Source organism: Mercenaria mercenaria, chromosome 8 (genome assembly GCF_021730395.1).
Source record: "Mercenaria mercenaria strain notata chromosome 8, MADL_Memer_1, whole genome shotgun sequence".
NCBI classification, from domain to species: Eukaryota; Metazoa; Mollusca; class Bivalvia; order Venerida; family Veneridae; genus Mercenaria; species Mercenaria mercenaria.
Genome location: NC_069368.1, coordinates 1,331,967 through 1,352,207, shown reverse-complemented (window position 1 = coordinate 1,352,207; position 20,241 = coordinate 1,331,967). Strand labels below are relative to the sequence as shown.

Sequence of the window (20,241 nt, the reverse complement as noted above, 5' to 3'; positions counted from 1 at the left end):
TATGATAGGCAGCAGTCGTGAAAGCGTCGATTCCATTTCACGATTTGAAAGGCAGGATATCATGAAAGATTAGCTTTTATTTCAAGATTTGATAGGCGGCAGCAATGAAAACATCGCGTTCAATTCAGTTCAAGATTTGATAGGCAGCAGCCATGATAGCCTCGCTTCCATTTTACGATTTGATAGGCAGCGGTCATTAAAACCTAGCTTTTATACAATAACAGTGGTAAGACTTAGAATATGAATGACACGGCATTAAATATTAAATAAAAATATCAAAGATACAATAACAATAACGAAATATAGAATAACAATAATGACTTTTACCATAAGAATATCGAACATACAATAAGAATAACGACATATACAATAACAATAGCAAATTTTAGAATATGAATGACGCGACATTGAATAACAATTATTATAACAAACATACAATAATAATAACATACATATATAATTTAGCAACGTTTGACATGCCATATTAAACCGGTATTCCAACAAGCATTTATGCATATAGGAAAGACATCTGCGATTTAGAAAGAGTCGTTGGTATGTTCACATCGAAGCTCTAGGGTAGAATAGACACCGACTCTATAATCGATAACCGACTTGAACGGTATAAGTAAGAACACCAATCGTACCCTCTCTGTCGAAGAGCTGAACTCCGCAAACCCCACGGCGAGGTAGGGTTTACTGGTTCCTTGCTTTTCATCACAGCGCTCAATGTGCAGGGAATAAAAGTTTTACATATTTCCAGGGCCCAATTTTTGATTGGTCGGTTACTTTACTGGTGGGAGAAAGTATCATTTACACAACAGCCTACCCTTCCCTAGAGCTTCGATGTAAACTTACCCAAGGTTTGGGTTTATATGTTTCAATGACTGGTTCTGGTCATGCCAATGAATGATCAATTGCTCGCACAAAATGCAAGGTAATAAAAGCACTCATGGGACCAGAATACGTCTTTTTCGTTGTCTTCTCGTTGAGACGGGCTGGAATAACTCATTAAAACTATACTTCGGTCTTTTTCGTGGTCTTCTCGTTGAGACGGGTCGGAATAACTCATTAAAACTATGGAATCAGAATACTTCGGTCTTTTTAGTTGTCTTCACGTTGAAACGGGCCGGAATAACTCATTAAAACTATGGAATCAGAATACTTCGGTCTTTTTCGTTGTCTTCTCGTTGAGACGGGTCGGAATAACTCATTAAAACTATGGAATCAGAATACTTCGGTCTTTTTCGTTGTCTTCTCGTTGAGACGGGTCGGAATAACTCATTTAAGCTATGGAATCAGAATACTTCGGTCTTTTTCGTTGTATTCTCGTTGAGGCGGGCCGGAATAACTCATTAAAACTATGGAATCAGAATACTTCGGTCTTTTTTGGGTTGTCTTCTCGTTGAGACGGGCCGGAATAACTCATTAAAACTATGGAATCAGGTTGAGACGGGCCGGAATAACTCATTAAAACTATGGAATCAGAATACTTCGGTCTGTTTCGTTGTCTTCTCGTTGAGACGGGCCGGAAAAACTCGTTAGAATTATGGAATCGGAATACTTCGGTGTTTTTCGTTGTCTTCTCGTTGAGACAGGCCGGAATAACTCATTAAAACTATGGAATCGGAATACATCGGTCTTTTTCGCGGTCTCCTCGTTGAAACGGACCGGAATAACTCATTAAAACTATGGAATCAGAATACTACGGTCCTTTTCGTTGTCTACTCGTTGAGACGGTTCGGAATAACTCATTAAAATTATGGAATTAGAATACTTCGGTCTTTTTCATTGTCTTCTCGTTGAGACGGGCCGGAATAACTCATTAAAACTATGGAATCAGAATACTTCGGTCTTTTTCGTTGTCTTCTCGTTGAGACGGGCCGGAATAACTCATTAAAACTATGGAATCAGAATACTTTGAAGGCGAAAAAGACATTATAATAGTTATTATTATACTATATTTATATAACGCCCTTTTCATGATAAACACGTTCAAAGGCGCTTTACATATAGCAAACGCAGCCACACAGGGCGCGAAATTCATCCTGTACTAGTACAGACACAGAGCGATCTGACCAGAGGGACAGGGTGAGATAAAGCCCCCAGAACAGACAGAGAGAACAGAGAGAGATACAGGCCTGTCCGGCTAACTTAGCCTAGCTCTTTGCGAATAGGCAGTCTGGTTCTTTAACGTGCCCGATGTATAGCACCGATACACGCGAAGCCGTCTTTGCTTGGAAGAACCAGTACAGGCCTCTTAGTCAGGTGGGAGACACTCAAGCATCTCAGAAATTTCCAGTTCCTGGACCGGGATTCGAACCCCGGACCTCTAGATTGGCAGTCAAGCGTGTTACCACTAGACCACCGGCCCACCAAATCAATTGTAACAAGGATTAAAGAATTTGAAATCATCAGTAAATGCTAGACCGTTTATTCAGTGATATAGTTATGAATAGTATAGAATGTTTTACGGCAGTAGAATCTTTTCATTTACTATATCCGCTGTTGAATAAACTTTCATCTGACAAATATATTTAGTTTTTTTCTGACTAAAGTCGTAACAAATATTGAAAGGTCATTCCACTGTATATGTATCAAGAAGCAGCAAGGCAGACGCGTCCAATTAATAACCGGTTGTAACAACCTTCTTCAAAGCAGACATTAGCTGTTTGATGCGATAAACCCACAATCAATACAGGTGAAGTGGCTATTTCTTTAAGAATAGAAATGCCTTGCTAACTTTTGACACTCTTCACATGAAAACAATAACGTTAAAAATGAAATGGCACGTGCCGTTAAGTCTCTATGCAACAGCGCTAAAGTGAATAAGACATAAATGCGGATAACGTTGCTATATGAAAGATATTATTATTATCATTATTATTATTATTATTATTATTATATACCACATTTATATAGCACTCTTTTCATCTAAAAATACGTTGAAAACGGCTTTACATAAAGGCATCTATATAATATAGGATTTATGTTCTCTTGAGAAATAAATCTATGTTATTTTTCAGTAGGTACGCAAGAGCTATAATTTCTGCTTCTATTACTCTAATCCAGTCCATATAATATAACATGTCTCGATTAATCAATTTTACGCACGAGCAAGTCACGGGTGTGGTCAGTTTGATCATTTTATATTTCAAACCGGTTTATTCCTTCACAAATAACTAAGCAGACAAGTCGATACTGCAGATAAGTTTTTGAACAAATTGTCTTTTTCATTTATAGCGTATTTCAATAAATTAAAGATGAATGAAAAGTTACAATAATTGGCCACTAAACCTTATGAATACGATGTAATTTTAAATATTTCCATGTGTTATTTATTTATGTCCAACAATCATCGGTTATTTACGATATATATATATATATATATATATATATATATATATATATATATATATATATATATATATATATATATATATATATATATATATATATATATATATATGAATGCAAATTTGGGAATGAATGAACGCATCTTTCCATGGTTGTTGCCAATAGCAGTTGAATACTTTGAAAGCCAAACTTGAACATAATGTGTTCGACCGTAAGACCTCGGCAAAGTTCGATAACTAGCCAAATCGGCCCAGGCACTTCGGAATTTAGCCCTTGAAACTTGTTTTTATAACCAAAGCACTGAAAGCCTGTCCATTATCCATTACCTGGCAGTCCATTATAATCAAAGCACTGAAAATCTGATAAGACAGTTGTGGGAGACATGCGCTTTTCTCAAAAGCATCTCTAGTTTAAGAAATATAATATCGTGGTTATTTACTAATTGTTCTATTTATATAATTTTGATGGTATCCTCATGATGATGCTGTTGATGGCGACGTTGTGCTATTAACCATACCTTTAAACGCAAAAGTAAAATATGGTGGTGATGATGATGATGGTGGTGGTGGTGATTATGATGATGATTATTAGTCTATGCATTTTACAGTACATTGGGCAATAATTACAGCAGTACTATGTTGACCTTCCGAAACTGGAAATAGTTTAAAAAGTTAATCATGCACTAAGTGTTAGATTGTGTCACACTTTTTCAGTATACATCAGTACAATCTTTTGCTTTGTTTTATTTCTAAGCAGGTATTGAAAGGAAATTTCTTTTGGGCGATGAGTAAAGAAAACATACAGTTGGACAATAGAAATTTATGCTGTTATTTGGTAAAGTAGTTAAAATATATTATTTGATAGCAATACCTGAAGGTAAGTAGTCAGGTAAAAGCTATATGTTATTAAACCGTTGTCTTTGGTCTGTTTTGCTCTGCCATCTAAATCAGTTTGTGACCAAATTATCTATTCTAACGCTTGTTATAAAAAAAAACTGTTTTGATGTGGTTGTTGTAGAAGCGGGCGATAAAATTTCGATGTTATTGAACGTTGTTATTGGTCCGTTTTGTTCTACCGTATTTGATACAGACTATACGTAGGTTTGTGTCCGTAATATCTACGTTAACGCTTCTTATTAAACTGTTTTTTTTTCTGTGGCTTTTGTAAAACAGGTTGTCTATGTAGGTTAAATTGATCGAACTGATTTGAACGGCATATGTCATACAAATTTTGCTTTCGAAATACGACTTTGCGTATTCGGTGCTAGATGCTTCCTATGCATGTATGTATTACGTAAGAAAATATTTCGTATTATACTGCCAATGGCTTAGTCGTAAGAAATTGCAACAACAATGATTCTTGAATATTACGTCAGTATGATATCTTACGGCCGAAATCTAACTAATTATTTCCGTTCACAGTGCCAAATCTAGGGCTGTGCGCTTTGTGTCATTAACGTAATAACGAATCATTCATCAATAATAAAAAAACTGTATAGTATTTCTGTTATTTAAAGATTTGTTTTCGCGACGTTAAACCCAACAAAATATATTAATAATTTTGATATTATATTTACTTTTATTTAGTTGCTTGTGCATGCAGCTTCTACATCCTCTTGTCATTGGCGTTGTGCTGTCGATATATGTTATTATACCGGAGCCAAGGAAGAAGCACTGTCGATTCAAACAGTACACTAAGAATAGAAGGGCAGCATGAGAGCACTGTCGAACCATTTGGCGGATTGCATCAGAGACTTTGCTAAATCTAAATATACACTGGGTGTGGCAGGGTGGCATGACCTCGATAGAGTTCTTTCACCTCGGACTGGTGAAAACAAATGGAAAGTTTGCTAGTAGGGTAAGCAAAAACAACTATTAAGTAAAATTATTGATCAATTCAAATATACGTAATTACATACTTGAATAATGACTGAATTATAAAGTACGTGTCTTATAAAGATTACCGCCTGATATATTTCGGATTAGATCCAACAAATTTGCGAGGGAAAAGTAACTGCTATATAGTGTTGATTGGGTAAAATCAAGAGAAATAATGTCAAATTGAGTTGTGTGGCAGGAATGACTTTCTAGCCTTATCTTACACATATATCCTAATATATACTGTTTAAAACAACAATTTGCAGGCGGTATTCTGAACCTTGTAATAGTCTTAATATTACTGAAACACTGTTAAGTTTAATAAGCTTGTGCACTTTCAAATGTAATTTTGCTTATAACTTTATTATAGATATTAGTGCAATTTGCTAATTACAGTATTCGTTCTACTTAAATTTCTACAACCTTATTTTGGGTAATATGTTTACACTATCATGTACTTGCTATATTTATGATATTGAAATCACTCAGGTGTAACTTTAGCATACAGTCATGTAAGGGTTGATACAAATGTTTACATAAGCTTGACCATTCTTTATGTATTGTTAATGCTACAGGTAATAATTCCACTTTTATGAATTTATTGAACACTCCATGTGTACAGCAAATTTTTCTGCATGGGTTTTTCATGCGTTTTATCAATGCTAGGGTATATAAGCCCTGATTTTGGCAGTCTCTGTGCTAGTGTTCACAGACTCTCGACAGGTAACTTCTACCTTTAGTCAGAGCCTAGCCATTTCCCCACTTACTGTCTTTGGGTATATTTTTCGTTTTGGACCGGGATCTAAATTTAAAGACAAAATTATTTAAAATTATGTTAGCTTTGTTAGGTATAGGACTTTAATTTCTGTAGGTTGTAATTATGGCTTAGTTGTTTTGAACATTTTGAACTGAAAATGTATAAACTGTTACTGATGTATTTTGTCTATGATGTAAAACGAGCCATGTGATAATAATAAAATACATCTTGAACCCGGTAAACCGCTTTTGTGTTCCTTGTAGTTTAGTGAATTTCAAAATCTAACAGAGTAACCTGGGCATAGTAGTAAATACTGCTACAGTTGAATATAGCTTATATTGCCATCTTTGAAAGTAAATAATCCAGAAGATCTGAAATTATTAAAGAAATGAATGTTTGCACGTGGCTATTCAGTAATTAAATACATTATTTAATGTACCTTTTTATGGGCAAATTTTATTTCATAAGATATTTGGTGACCCTCAACACACTTTGTGCATTTCGGTATGTCATATTGTATACACATCTATCAGCATAATTTAGGCAATCAGAGCAAAATCCATTAACATGATGTTGAGAATTCGTTGAACATCTTGGCCTCGGATTTTCGGTAGCTGCATTTGCTAGCACAATGCATTCTTTCCCGTCCATTGTCTCATACATGTGTGCTTATCATAAATAGAGCTTCAGCATCATTGCGTTGCCTATTTTGTTTCTATGCATTTTGGCTAGAAATCTATCATTTCATGCTTTTCATTTTTCATGATACTTCCATCTCATACAATATGCCATGATATTTCATTAATTTCTGTAATGATATTATAATAATTAAAGTCACGGCCTTATCCCATTCAATCAGTATTTGTTATATATTGTCAATAGTCAGAAGCGACAGGCCGCTCTTACCAAAAAATAAGGGAGTGAATTTGAAACCATTTTACTGACACATGATCGCAGGATGGTCAAATGTCTTTGATCACCTTGGTAAGGTAAAAACAACATAAAAGTTAAAATGTTTACCTACTGAGCGGCAAGTGTTTATGAGACAGATGAAAGGTACCGCTAACTATTAATGAATGTTCTCTGTTAACCATTTTTCTTATATCCGCTTTCCTTGTATACTTATTGCCATCTTTTCAGGATCAAACATAAATTGACAATGAAAACAAACATGAAACGTGCTTTCAACTGCGAATGAGTGTATTCAATATTGACATTATGACGTTTTCATTGAGTACCCATAAAGTGCGCATCATTCTACTTTACATAAGACTCGCCAATTGATAAAAAGAGTCTGTTTAATTGTAGTGTCTGTAGTGCTAAATCAACAATACGTTCTATGCCGATGTTCATTGTCTGTTTTTGTTTTAAGGAAGCCCTCAACAAATTCTATGGTTGCAGTTTTATTCCAAATTAAAGTTCACAAAACATTTCCTTTTAGACTTTCTTGCATTTAAAACAGCCATACCTCCTAGTTTTGTAACATGTACTTTTCTCTAAATATTTAAGAAATAATATATATCAAAACCGTGTTCGATTCTAATATGTCTTTTATTGTAGAATTTAGATCAAATATGATAGAACTATTTCTTCGCGCATGCACGGTGCCAAATGGTAGGTCGTCACGCGCCTTTGGTTATATACGCCAAGACCGGCAATAGTAATAAGTCTTTCGGAAGAGTTCAGTTTGAGCAAACATGATGGCGAATTATTCTGCATTCTAATACGCTTGTCTCTGTTAAAACACGCTAACGCAAGAATGACGTCACGTTAACGTGCGGTTTCGTCAAAGTTTGTGTTGCGACCAAGAAAGAGCGTTATTATATTTTATTTACTGTTTTAGATTAAAGGCATATTAGAATTGAAATGATTTATAGCAAAACCGTGTTTTAATAGTACTTATAAACTCCGGCCGTAATACGTCGTACAAACAATTTCACTCGGGCTGCGCCCTCGTGAAATTATTACGCCCGACGTATAAAACTCCCATCGTGCGTAGATAGTGTAAAAGCATAATTTTGCTATAAATTATTTCTTAAATAACCAACTCAGTATGTGTGTAAATTAAGTAAAATATTTGATCAAATTTGAAAGCGCTGTTTGTAGATGCATAAATGGCGCTAAATATCACGTCGACGTGACGTCAACATAATATCGTTGTGACGACTTAACATTGCTAGTCATATTAAAATGAAAAGTATTTACACCTAACATAAAAGAGTTAAGATTACATAAACTAAGACCATGCCCTTGCACTGAAATGGTGTTTGTCTGTTTTGGGTTTAACGCCGTTTTTTTATGCCCCCGGCATCTACTGATGCGGGAGGCATATAGTTATTGTCATGTCGTTTGTCCGTCCGTACGAGGTTAACCAAATGGGACCGTTTCGTCTAGCATCAATACCCCTTACTAGAATGACTTGATACTAATGCAGATGTAACCTGTGACCATTCCTCATCTTCAGACATAACCTGACCTCAGTTTGACCTTGTCCTTGACCTCATTTTGGACTTAGGTTGCTTTATATGGGCCATCTCTTGATTAACCAAATGGGACCGTTTCGTCTAGCATCAATACCCCTTACAAGAATGAATTGATACTAATACAGATGTAAACTGTGACCATTCCTCATCTTCAAACATCACCTTACCTCAGTTTGACCTTAACCTCGTTTTGGACTTAGCTGCAAAATCTATCGACAAGGATGCCACCGAGGGCATCAAGCGTTTATTGAACGCAGCTCCTTGTTTAACATAATTTCTGTTATATATGGGCGAGCAGTTAACCTAACATGTGTTCCTGAGTATTGTAACATTACAAATTTGTTCCCCGAAGGTAACTGCCAACTTCACCAAATGAATCAGAGGTGGAGGACGGATGATTTCAGATGCAATGTCTTTTATCAAATTGTCTAGGAGAACATGCGCCTCGTCGGAGGATCGAACTCATGACCCTGTGACCCATGGATCTATGCTCTACCAGCTGAGCTAAGCGAGCGGGCTTCTGAAATGGTGTCATTTACAGAACTAGGAATTTTTCAGAAATTTTATACTTCAGTTCTTACAGATTTAATTCATCTATGGTAAGTAAGTCTCAGATTGTAGAGACGTGAGTCTATTTTAAATGCAAGGTGCTTACGTGTTATAGTTACACAGTTACTATCTCGATAGCTGTTTAACCCTTATACTGCTACATTTCTAAAATGAACTTGTCCATCTTCCAATTTGGACAGTACTTTTAACTGTTAAAAGGGGTGGTTACCAAAATGATACTGACTGAATGGCGAACAGTGCAGACCACGGATGTGCAGGCTGATCTGCACTGGTCGCAAAGGCAGAATCACTTGCCGCCAGCAGACTAAGGGTTAAAAAACATAGTGTGCACTCCTCTGACTTAGTCGATCCTATTGTTTGGCTATAGGGATATCAACCAGTATTTGAATTGCTTAGTGCACGTAAAAACAGTAAATGGCTAAACGATTTCATTTAAATGAGCTTCTACGTTAGGAAATATAGTTGCGCCATTTTGTACAAAGTGAGTCTTACGACTCCTGTTGGATGAATTGTCCCGTTTACCCGGTTCATTTCAAGCATTTGACAGATTGTTTTGTTCTGGTGGGAATCATATTCGGCATCCATTGTGTAAAGTGTATTCAAAATACACTAAGGCACCAAGACAAATATTCCTCCGCGATTTAATCTGAACGTTAGAGAATACTGGATCAATCTTCGTAAATATATATTTAACGTAAACACAGTCACTCTAGACCGGAAATCAAAGTACTTTAATTAAAGGCGAAAATCTCGTATAAACCAAATAAAACAGGAGTTAAAGGAATTTGACATCAGAGGATTTACATCAAACCATTGATTTATTGATAAGAAATACGAATGCCCGCGGTAAAGTACCTTTCGGAAAGAAAACCAAACATATTCAGGATAAGATTCTACAAGAATAGAAACGGACAGGATCGACATTGTGTAGGTACACAAAAGCTACGTAGAAATATTTTCTACAAGGAAGTGGTTGAAATGTGTGCAAACATGAATATGTTGAGCTAACTAGCGCTAACTATCTTACCACAAGTGTTTGGAACTTCTTCTCTTGCTCTCTTCAGAATATTTGTTCGAAACAGCTTCAGTCTCATTTTCTACCCTTCACTACATCCTTCACTACATATAAAAGATCATTATTACCCAAAGTTATATTTGAACGGGAATTCGATACTTTAACAAAAAAGCATAACATAGCAACTTTAATTTCGTGAAAAAAGTTAACCAGTGTGGTCATTTAATTGCCTATACATACCCAAAACTTTTATGCATGCATAGATGCAATAACATTTTATACATGCTATTGTGTGATTGTTCTACTTAACAATGTTAGACCAGCCATATTCTATGAATTTGCATGTTAGTCCGTTAATTTAAAACCCGAAAAAATCTCAGTTTGTAATAATAGTTTCCTATCAGTTTACCATATTTTTAAAACGAGATATTTATAGCCAATAGCATCACTGTATGTGTTTATTGTAAATGATTGTTGTTTTATGTTTTAGTTAGAATAGTCCTTCTATCAATTATAATAATATCTTGAAACTGTCGGTGTATATAAGATCTAAAAAGACTTTGTTTGAACCTGAGATGTAAATTAAAGACGTGAAAAGAACAGTTTTGTGTGTTTTTGGGTTGTAGAACCAGAAATTCCGAGGTGACAAATATTAATCTTAAAATCGACATGTAAAAACAAAAGTACTCTTAGTTTTAATTTATATTGAGAACCAACCCGTCACATGTGACAAACACTCCATTTTGACTTCATTATAACTTATTAATGGCCAGAAAGCATAGATAAATATGTTTACATTTTACTCTACCGCGACCATTAACTATTTTGAAATCAGAAGAAAAGAGATCATTAACTAACTATTGACCCTAAAGATCCATTAGGCACTAGAAGAAACAGGTTAAAGAATCATGAACAATACTGCCCTTCTAATGAAATCTGAAATCGATAACAGCTTTTTAGATATCAGAATATTTTAATATTTAACAAATGCTATTAAAAGAAGAAATAACGTACTATTAATAAGTTACCACTACATGAAATACAGGAAAATGTGATTTCTGGATATATGTATAGTTAACGATAACCTCACGCGGAATATTGAAAGTAATGATTTTCTAACCATGCCTTACTGATACTTTCTATTTAGACAGCTGCCATAATTGGTTTTAACACAATTTTCCACGCTTTATTATGGAAATTTTGACGGAGATTCTTAAGAAAGTAACCATGTTTGAGTGAATGTTCTTTTGCAGCGCACTTCACCAAACTTCCTTTCATAATGGCAATCTCCAGACAAAAAATGATATAAATCAATTTACTAAAGGCAGAATATTGAAAATAGTAGGGAAAGTATTCTTGTTATTTTGTTCTTCACACATTTTTAAAAAAAAATCAGTTCCCTTCAGCTTCTTTTAGAGTTATATACCGCAATACTAAATTTGAAAAAAAAGTGAATAGAGCTGTGATTCTGGTACATTGCATCATATATCAATGCACTCAGTAATTGTGTGAAAATTAAAAGCAAGTCCTTCAGTAAATTTGTAGTTATTCCCCAGTCGAAAGTTTTGTAAATACATTTGTTAAAGGCATACTATTCAAATAGTAATAAAGTTATGATTTTGGATGCTGCATTTTTTCAATGTCTTCTACATTTGTTTGTTGTTTGAGTAAATAACTCTTTGCACATTTATAGTTATAGCCCGGACAGTTATAAGCCCGGACATCGAAATTTGATAAAGGTAGATAATTCAAAACGTAAGCGTGGTAGGTTTATGATTCTTGTACATTGCATTTTTATGGTATTCAATTATTTTATGACGATTTGACAGTTTCAAAGATATGATCCGGATAAGGAAGTATCCGCAAACGGAGATACGGACAGAGTTATTTTGCTCTTATAAATTAAGTAAGAACATTGATTATAGAAGTAATTGGACTTTGTCACTGAACTAGCAACAATAATTAAACTGATATTCATTATAGGAATTGAAACAAGTTCTACACCAAATAAACGATTAATAGCCGTCTTTTAATTTCGTATAGCAACAAGAAACTTGAAACTATAACTGTTCGTATAACGTATATCAAAACAGGATAAGAAATGCAGCCGTGTATAGTTTGCCAGCTAACAAAGGACGTAAAGAGTCAGTCTTAGCTCAAACTACAGAAAGGCAACATTCAAATAAACATCTTAAAAGCTTGATGAGTAAATAATTGTATTCTATACTTCTATGAAAGTTTAAAATCGCTAAAACCTCTGATCAGTCAAATATCTAATATATGTGTGTGTAAGTCGTATAAAACTTGTTAAAGTCATGGAATTGATAGCTGTAATCTATATTAGAAAAAAATAGTGTGACTAAAAACATTTGGGACTTGTACTTTTGTTATCTACCAATAACAGAAAGTAAGTATACAAAAAATCAAATCTATTTTGTAGACATATAAAACCTGAATAGACTAAACCTTCCATATTCGCCGATGCTGATCATTCTGGAATCTGCTTATTCAATAATAAAAGTATCCGATTTCGATCAATGCGATTACTAAAAAGGAAAACAGTTCACAAAGTGCCGACAACATTTTTTACATAACTGTCTGATTACTTAATAGATTCATGGAACCTGTAGCATAAAATAGATTTTATCTAGGAGACACAGAATGTAGCTCTATATTGACGTCATGACGTCTTCCTGTGACACAGCGAAAGTACGAATACCTATTAAGTTCACATCAATAAAGCTGTTCTTTTGTAACTTAGTTTAACAATACATTGCACCATTTGATATCAGTTTTGCGATACAGAACAATAATCAAAGTGCATTGCTTTAAATGGGTGTTCCAGAACAACATACTGGTGCAGCATATTGTTTGAAAGACGAAAATAAGGATCGTCCATTACTCATTGCACGGAACATACTTTTCAAAGCAATCAAAGGAACGATCATATTTATGCGAGAAAGGACAAGTTTCGTTATTTCTATACAAGATAAAACAATGCTTAATTGTAATCCTATCTATTTTAACAATATCGTTGTATTATTGAAATGTTTTACAGAATAATAACCCATTTGCATTTATAGTTTGATTTTGACGTTTGAGAGTTCAATTTATAGACTCGTCTGTCGATTAGGGAAATCAGCATGATTTACCTTGCCTTATTTAGGTAAGAACCACTATCGTACTGAATAACACTACCTAAATAACGGACCATTCCATTATTAAAAGTACCAACACACCGCTGACCCCGAAATCGGACTATGCCTAATACAGTCGTTGTTTATACTCAGGTATTTATCATGCAGTATAAGTAAGCTCATAACTAGAAAGATTATGTTGACTGGCGCGTTGCTTCACATGATGTATCTACTCTAGCAGGAAATAGGCGAACTATCGCAGTTACTTGCCCTTGTTTGACCACAGTAAGGAAGTGGTTATGCAGATAATAGTTCCTCTGTTTGATGGTGAATACTGAGCGAAGTACCTGAAGTTAATGGCATATAGGAGTAATAAAGGAGAAATAAAATGGGAGGTACATGTACTGTTTGACAGAATGAGAATGTCAGCATCTGCATCACGTACATGACTTTTTGATAGGCCAGTTTCGCCTGTTTGTGCCCATTTCGAGACTATTCTTATATGCATGTGGTTTCATTAAAGATGATGGTAAAAAGAGTTGGTCAACCCCATGTTTATTGCAGTTGTAGCTGGACTGTTTTCTCGTCTTGAATAGTCCTGTTTAGTGCAGTTCTTTTCTTTGGTTTGAAATTCCAGCAAATTGCAATTTTGTACAGTGTTTCTTTATGACATCTGCTAAAATAACCATTTCCTGGAAGCACAGAACACCCCAAACACACCCATAGAGCCATGGATCGCAAAGTAGGCCCGCAGCAATAAGAAAATGTAACGGAAAAAAATATAATAGACGAGTGCTTCAAAAATCCAACAAGAACATTTTAATACCTGCTTAGTAATACCTGTTTGAAATTAAATCTGACATAGATCTAGAGGATAGTTAGCACGATAATGTGGTCAAGCAAGCCTATTAATGAGTGTCTGTACCTGCATGACATATCGATTTTTAAAATTCCAATAGTGTTCGAGCAGCTGTATGTTGAGTGAAGTACGAATACATAATTATAAAAAAACTAGCACTGCTAAGGCCTAAAAAAATTCTTTGTTTCCGGTAACATGCTCAAAAAAATTAGGGTAGGTAGGTCGGAATGTTTTTTTTATTAAGTGAGACTTTTAGGAAATTATTTTTATGTCAAAACATGAATACAAATAAGGGGGTTATGCCTTTGGAGCATCAGTAAGTTGTTTTCTAACATCGCTGACCATGTTTAAAGCATAAAAAGAGAAGTTTTGCAACTTTTTATTTAAAAGTTTAAAAAAATATTCTCCAAGGCCATAAAAACTACCGGAAACAAACATTTTTTTACGCCTAATTATGAGTTTCTACATGGGTTAGGAAAACTCTTATACACTTTGTGATATGATTTTGTTTTATAATCATGAAAATGTTTGTTGCCTTTTCGCTTTCGTTTCGTTTGAACATAATATTTTCACTTGCTAAGCGATGCGGAAATAGAACAGGTCGCCCAGCACGACATAGATGGAAATGCTGCAGGCTTGGTTTGATTGGGCCTGTTCATGGACGGTAGTGGAAATGCAAGCTACCGTTCACACCTTCTATCCCCTACGGGGAGAGCAGAACTCAACATTTACACATGTTACTAGTACCGAAATATGTGTTATTGGAACTGTTTAGTTTATCAGCTTGAACACTTCGGCCTGGGTGGTTCCAATACTCCCGCTTTCATAGCTTTGAGTATAGTATTATCAACCCCTAGATATGGTGCCTGCTTTTTATTTTTGTCTTTTGGTAGTTCCTGTGATATGCAGGCTCCATTACCTCAGATCCCCTTTCTAAATTCCAGTTTCTTTAGTTCTGCCCATTGTTTTCTCGTTTAGGACAAGTCCATTATTTCAACTGGGGACCAGACGCCGCTTTTCATGGAATTACACGCTAGTGTATCATTGAAGGTTCCATGTGCACCGCCGTATGGACACATCTGCGGATGTATCTAAATTGCTTTTGTACTTGCAGCATGTGTAAATGTTGTGTCTTGCTCAACCCGGGGCTAGAGGGCGTGGACGGTAGCATGCATTTACACTACCGTCCATGATCAGGCTCAGTCAAACCGAGCCTGCAATATTTTCGATATTGTCGTGTTGAGCGACCTGTGGAGTTTCCACTTTTTCTATTTCATACAGCAGTGTACATGGAACAGAGTGTAATTCATGAAAAGCGGCGTATGGTCTCCAGATAAAATAATGGGTTTGTCCTAAACGAGGCAACAATATTGGAATTAAGAGAGGGGCCTGCCTGCCGAGAGACAAAATTAAAAAGCAGGCAACATATCCTAGAGGTGATTAAATGATATCCGAATCTATTAAAGCCACCCAGGCCGAAGTTTAAAACACGTTTCATTAGGCTTAAGCTGACATACAAAACTCTGACATAATTGTTGATATGTCATTTCGCAGTGCGTCCGTCAATAGTTCCACATCCGGTTTCAAAGTATTTACTGGCCTGCATTGTTTACGTATTACTTATGCAACCTGTTTACATTGTACTCTACTGCGCCCATTAGAGGTTTAGATATCTAGAAAATATATATCGATCATAAATATCCATTTTGTCTAGAATTAAAAGCCTAATATATGTAGAGCAACATCGTTGGAAAGACTGAAAAGCTTTTCTTGCACATAAGTCGTTGCTGTTGAAAGGTTGATTCATTATGCAATTGGTCTATTTGAAAAGACAATATGTACCTTCCGAGGATTACATTAGTTGTAATTAGTTTAATCATTTCCCATTAAATGATCAGTTATTCAATAAGTAGATTTTGTTTGAGATTATTGTAAAAATAAACTGGATAGCGGCGCTCTGTTTTTGCAAACACAATATGTATTATCTCATTTTCTTTACATATATCATAGAAAAATAAATTATTTCGTCCGTATACATCTCGTGGAGCCCATTCTATGTGTAAGTAATGTTCTGAATTGTCACAATACTACTGAAAATACATTTAATGTATATCTAATAGTAAATCAAAACGTGAATATTACTCATGTTTATAGCGTTATTTCACATGGTGTTGTTTCTATTCATTGTTATTATATGATATTCACCTGTTGAAAACTAAAGGTCGAAATGCGTCGTAAAGATTTTTCTGGACTTATAATAGGTCAATAACAGTAGCTGATTTATTTGCACTGCTTTACTGCTTTCATAACATTCAAACCATTAATTGTTAAGTTTTGTAACAAGAATCCCAGGTCCAGAGTGGGACCAGTACACCAGTGGAAGAAGAAGAAGAAGAAGAACCCGTTTCAAATTCAAAAAGTCTTATGTCCTATGTAAAAATGCAATACATGCACTATTCTACTGCCATCAAGTCCGCAAACTTGATAATACCCCAAATCAATACGTTTCGGAATTTTTTAAATAGAATTCAAAAGCATGCGAAAATGTCTCGGCAGTTTCCCCACGGTAATATCCGTGTTCATTGATTGTTACGTTTTATAATACAAGTAGATCTCTTTGATCTACAGAATGCTACTTGAAACTTTGATCTATAGTTCACCGTGTAAAGGAATTCATTCAATTCATGTACCAAATTGAGAACCTTTGTCTGATCTTTGCCTGCACTGTATCGTCACGGTTATAATGAATTTAATAGGTCGATTATATTTGAATGAATTTTTTATTTAAATATGAGAAATATGCAAAACAAACAAACAATTTTTATCAATTTTAATAAATGTAAAACAGTAAAGGAATTCATTTTAGTAACAATAAACCTGCCTTCATTCTTCCCCCGGAAATGCCCAAGTTTTCCAAGGATAATGTAAAACTTTTTTCTTTAGATTTCAAAGTCAATTTATTACTTTTTTCCGTATTTTGCTATAACACATAAAAAACGCTTTTTTTTTTGTCTCAGGAACTTAACGTATGTTTAGAATAGTAGTTATGTCACACTGGTAAAAAAGATTATTCGCCTCACTTTATCAGACACTCACGTAATAATGAGCCGCGCCATTAGAAAACCAACATAGTGCGTTTGCGACCAGCGTGGATCCAGACCAGCCTGCGCATCCGCGCAGTCTGGTCAGGATCCATGCTGTTCGCTAACAGTTTCTCTAATTGTGATAGGGTTTGAAAGTGAACAGCATGGATCCTGACCAGACTGCGCGGATGTGCAGGCTGGACTTGATCCATGCTGGTCGCAAACGCACTATGTTGGTTTTGTCATGGTGCGGCTCATATATAACAAATATCTATGTAACCTTAATACATGTAAGAGTGGCCGGCATTCTTTTAATGTTCAGGACACATTTTCAACAACGTTTTCAGTATGAAATTCAAAAGTACTTCAAAATGCTAAATTTTGATTATGCTCTGCTAAATTAGTAAATGTTGCACTTTAAAGAACCTTCAATACGTGTAGGATTTTCATAACATAATTATGTCAGTTAGCGTCTGATTTCTCATAAATCAGGATATAGGAACATGAATTTATCGATAACCAAGTCCTGATAAATCATCTTCCGAAACTCTGTTAATAATCGATAGATTTTAACTGTCGCTAGTTTCGATCTTCACAATATTAAGCGATCACCTTTTAATTACCTATTTCAAATAAAAATGCGAGATAATATAACAGAATCAAGGAAAACATGTATTGATCGCAAGTAGCTTTGTCGAAATATATCTTTATTTCTGATTACAAATTCAATTTATACTTGTGCTCAAAATTTTAAACTTAAAATATTCTATTTAGATCATTCAATCAAAATATAATCAGTGATAACTTAAAGTATTTTCCAATGTCAGCATTCCCATGGACCTGCTTCCATGGATGTGTATAACAAGGAAGCTAGATTTTATGAATGCGTAAAAAAGAAGAACACGGACACGTCTGTTATAGAATATCTGAATCTCACAGTAGGACAATGGAAAACGATAAAATGTTGTGCCAAATAGCGAACAAACACTTTGGTATAAATGCAAAAATCGTTCAAATAGGTGGAAGCAGTTCTTCGGTTATCGATAAACAGACTGGTGTGGAAACAGACCATGTATACTACGTAGATCTTCTTTTTCGATTTTGCGATTTACAGTAAATTATAATCCATATATTTTATGAATTAAATGTTTCTAAACCTGTTAAAAGTCATGTAAATTTTCCCTATGTTTATTATCTCTTACCCTGCTAAATTTCTGTAATGAACTTGTCCATCTTTCAATATGGACAATACCATCAACTGTTAAAAGGGTTGCTTACCAAAACGGCGAACAGTGCAGATCTTGATCAGACTGCACGGATGTGCAGACTGGTCATAATCTGCACTTGTCGTAAAGGCTGTATCAACCGTGTCCAGCATGAGAAGGGTTATTTTCCTTATTTTATGTAGTCATGCTATATGAGTTTCCATGTTTTGGGCATTACAACTTAAAGTAGAATTATGTTTTAATTCTAACAATTTCCTATGTACTGGTGTCTTTGTAAGCTGACTTTCCAGCTTTGCAAATAAGAAATTTAAAAGATAGACCGTAATAAAGAAGAATCACTTCGACCTGCGTAGGCTTAAATTCTATGAATCTCTAAAAAATCTATACCAGAAGGAGGAAATTGGACGGAAATTAAATATAACATAAATACGCCATACATTGTATAATGAGCTATTTATGGTAACTCATGAATAGATCTGTTGCGATTGCTGCCTAAAATAAATGACTAGAGTTGCAAATGCAATACATACAAATGTTGTCAAAATATAAAATTGAAACAAAAATGTAATTTGGCTATTTATTTTGATATTTTGGTATATCTTTTTATCTTATGTCAACTTCTCTTTTATTGAAGTTACTATCTAAATGAAAGTGTGTGAGTCATGTTTTCCTGAACATTTATTACTGGTATTGATAATTGTTTATCGTATACATCATGTTAGAGGAGGCCAGCTCTTTAAGAGTTCGTTAATAAACGTTTATCTATTTTTGAAGGAGTTATTGTACATCAAAATTTTGTTTACCTGAACATTTCTGTACAATTAGTTTGCTAATAGTTTGTTAACGTATTGAATGTACCTAGTTATTGCTCATGGTTTTTATGTAAATTTATATTATGCATGTTTAGATATGTGTCTAATTACCATTTCTCAATTATGTTTATATAGTGTTGATCAACATCCACATTCACTGATAAACCTCCAGAACACATTTCGGATTGTTATGTGTAACATGCAGTACATTTGATAAGAATCATTAACATCTTGAAAACATAATTATTTTAAAGTAAAACTTTAAGAAAAGAATAGAATGTACATATTTGCAACAGCTAAGTGTTTCGAAGATTCGATGATTTACTCGCACCAGCTCCAACATGCGGCCGTTTCCTTGGTTCATGGTTTAACTGTTGTCGGCGTAGGTCGCGTTTCTGGTTGATCAGATCTAGCTGGCGTTTTCTCTCTTCCTTTCGTTTCTTGTCAAAATCGGCAAATTCGTTCAGCAGTTGTTCACTCTCAGCAATATGCTGTGATAATGTAAAACAGATAGATATTTTAAATATAATGTCAACGATCAAAAGTCCATTGAATTTACTAGAAAATAGAATGGATATATGGATAGCTGCGAATATTTTGGATTGGTGGATCCAAAGATTTTTATTTATGAAATTCCTAGGTACCTAGATGTTCTTTTGTAGTTTCTGCAAAATCCGGCATGACCTACGATGAAGGAGTGATAACAGCCTTGCGACCCCTTGATATTAAACGCATCAAAATATTTCATAAAACCTTATGATACCTTGTCGGGATACCAAACTCACATAAGGTTTTGAAAGTAGTTAAAAAGTTAAAGAGCTTTTAGTTTACCGGTACTTTATATATAATACCTTCACGACAAGGTGCATACTGTATAGTCCCATTAGGGAAACCCTTCAGAAAGCAAACAGTTCTACAGTTTGGAGCAAGAGACTTCAATGAACAGTTGAAATATTGAAAATTCCTGAGCAGCACACCACAAAGAACTGTCAAAATATTGGACTAGTATATTGAAGTATTTAAAATTTATTTCAGATTCACTTTTTGCATGCTAAATACAATCGTTTT

At 34.8% G+C, this 20,241-nt stretch overlaps 1 protein-coding gene across 1 annotated transcript in view; it reads right to left on the bottom strand.

The window, feature by feature from the left end:
• Positions 1–16,873: 16,873 nt before the first annotated feature.
• The window catches only part of LOC123523215 (potassium voltage-gated channel protein Shaw-like), a 29,071-nt gene continuing 25,703 nt past the window's right edge, over positions 16,874–20,241 (bottom strand). Inside the window, exon 5 of the mRNA XM_045300920.2 lies at positions 16,874–19,664. Coding sequence (XP_045156855.1) covers positions 19,470–19,664 — 195 coding nt within the window. The 3' untranslated portion in view covers positions 16,874–19,469. The remainder of the gene's footprint in view (positions 19,665–20,241) is intronic.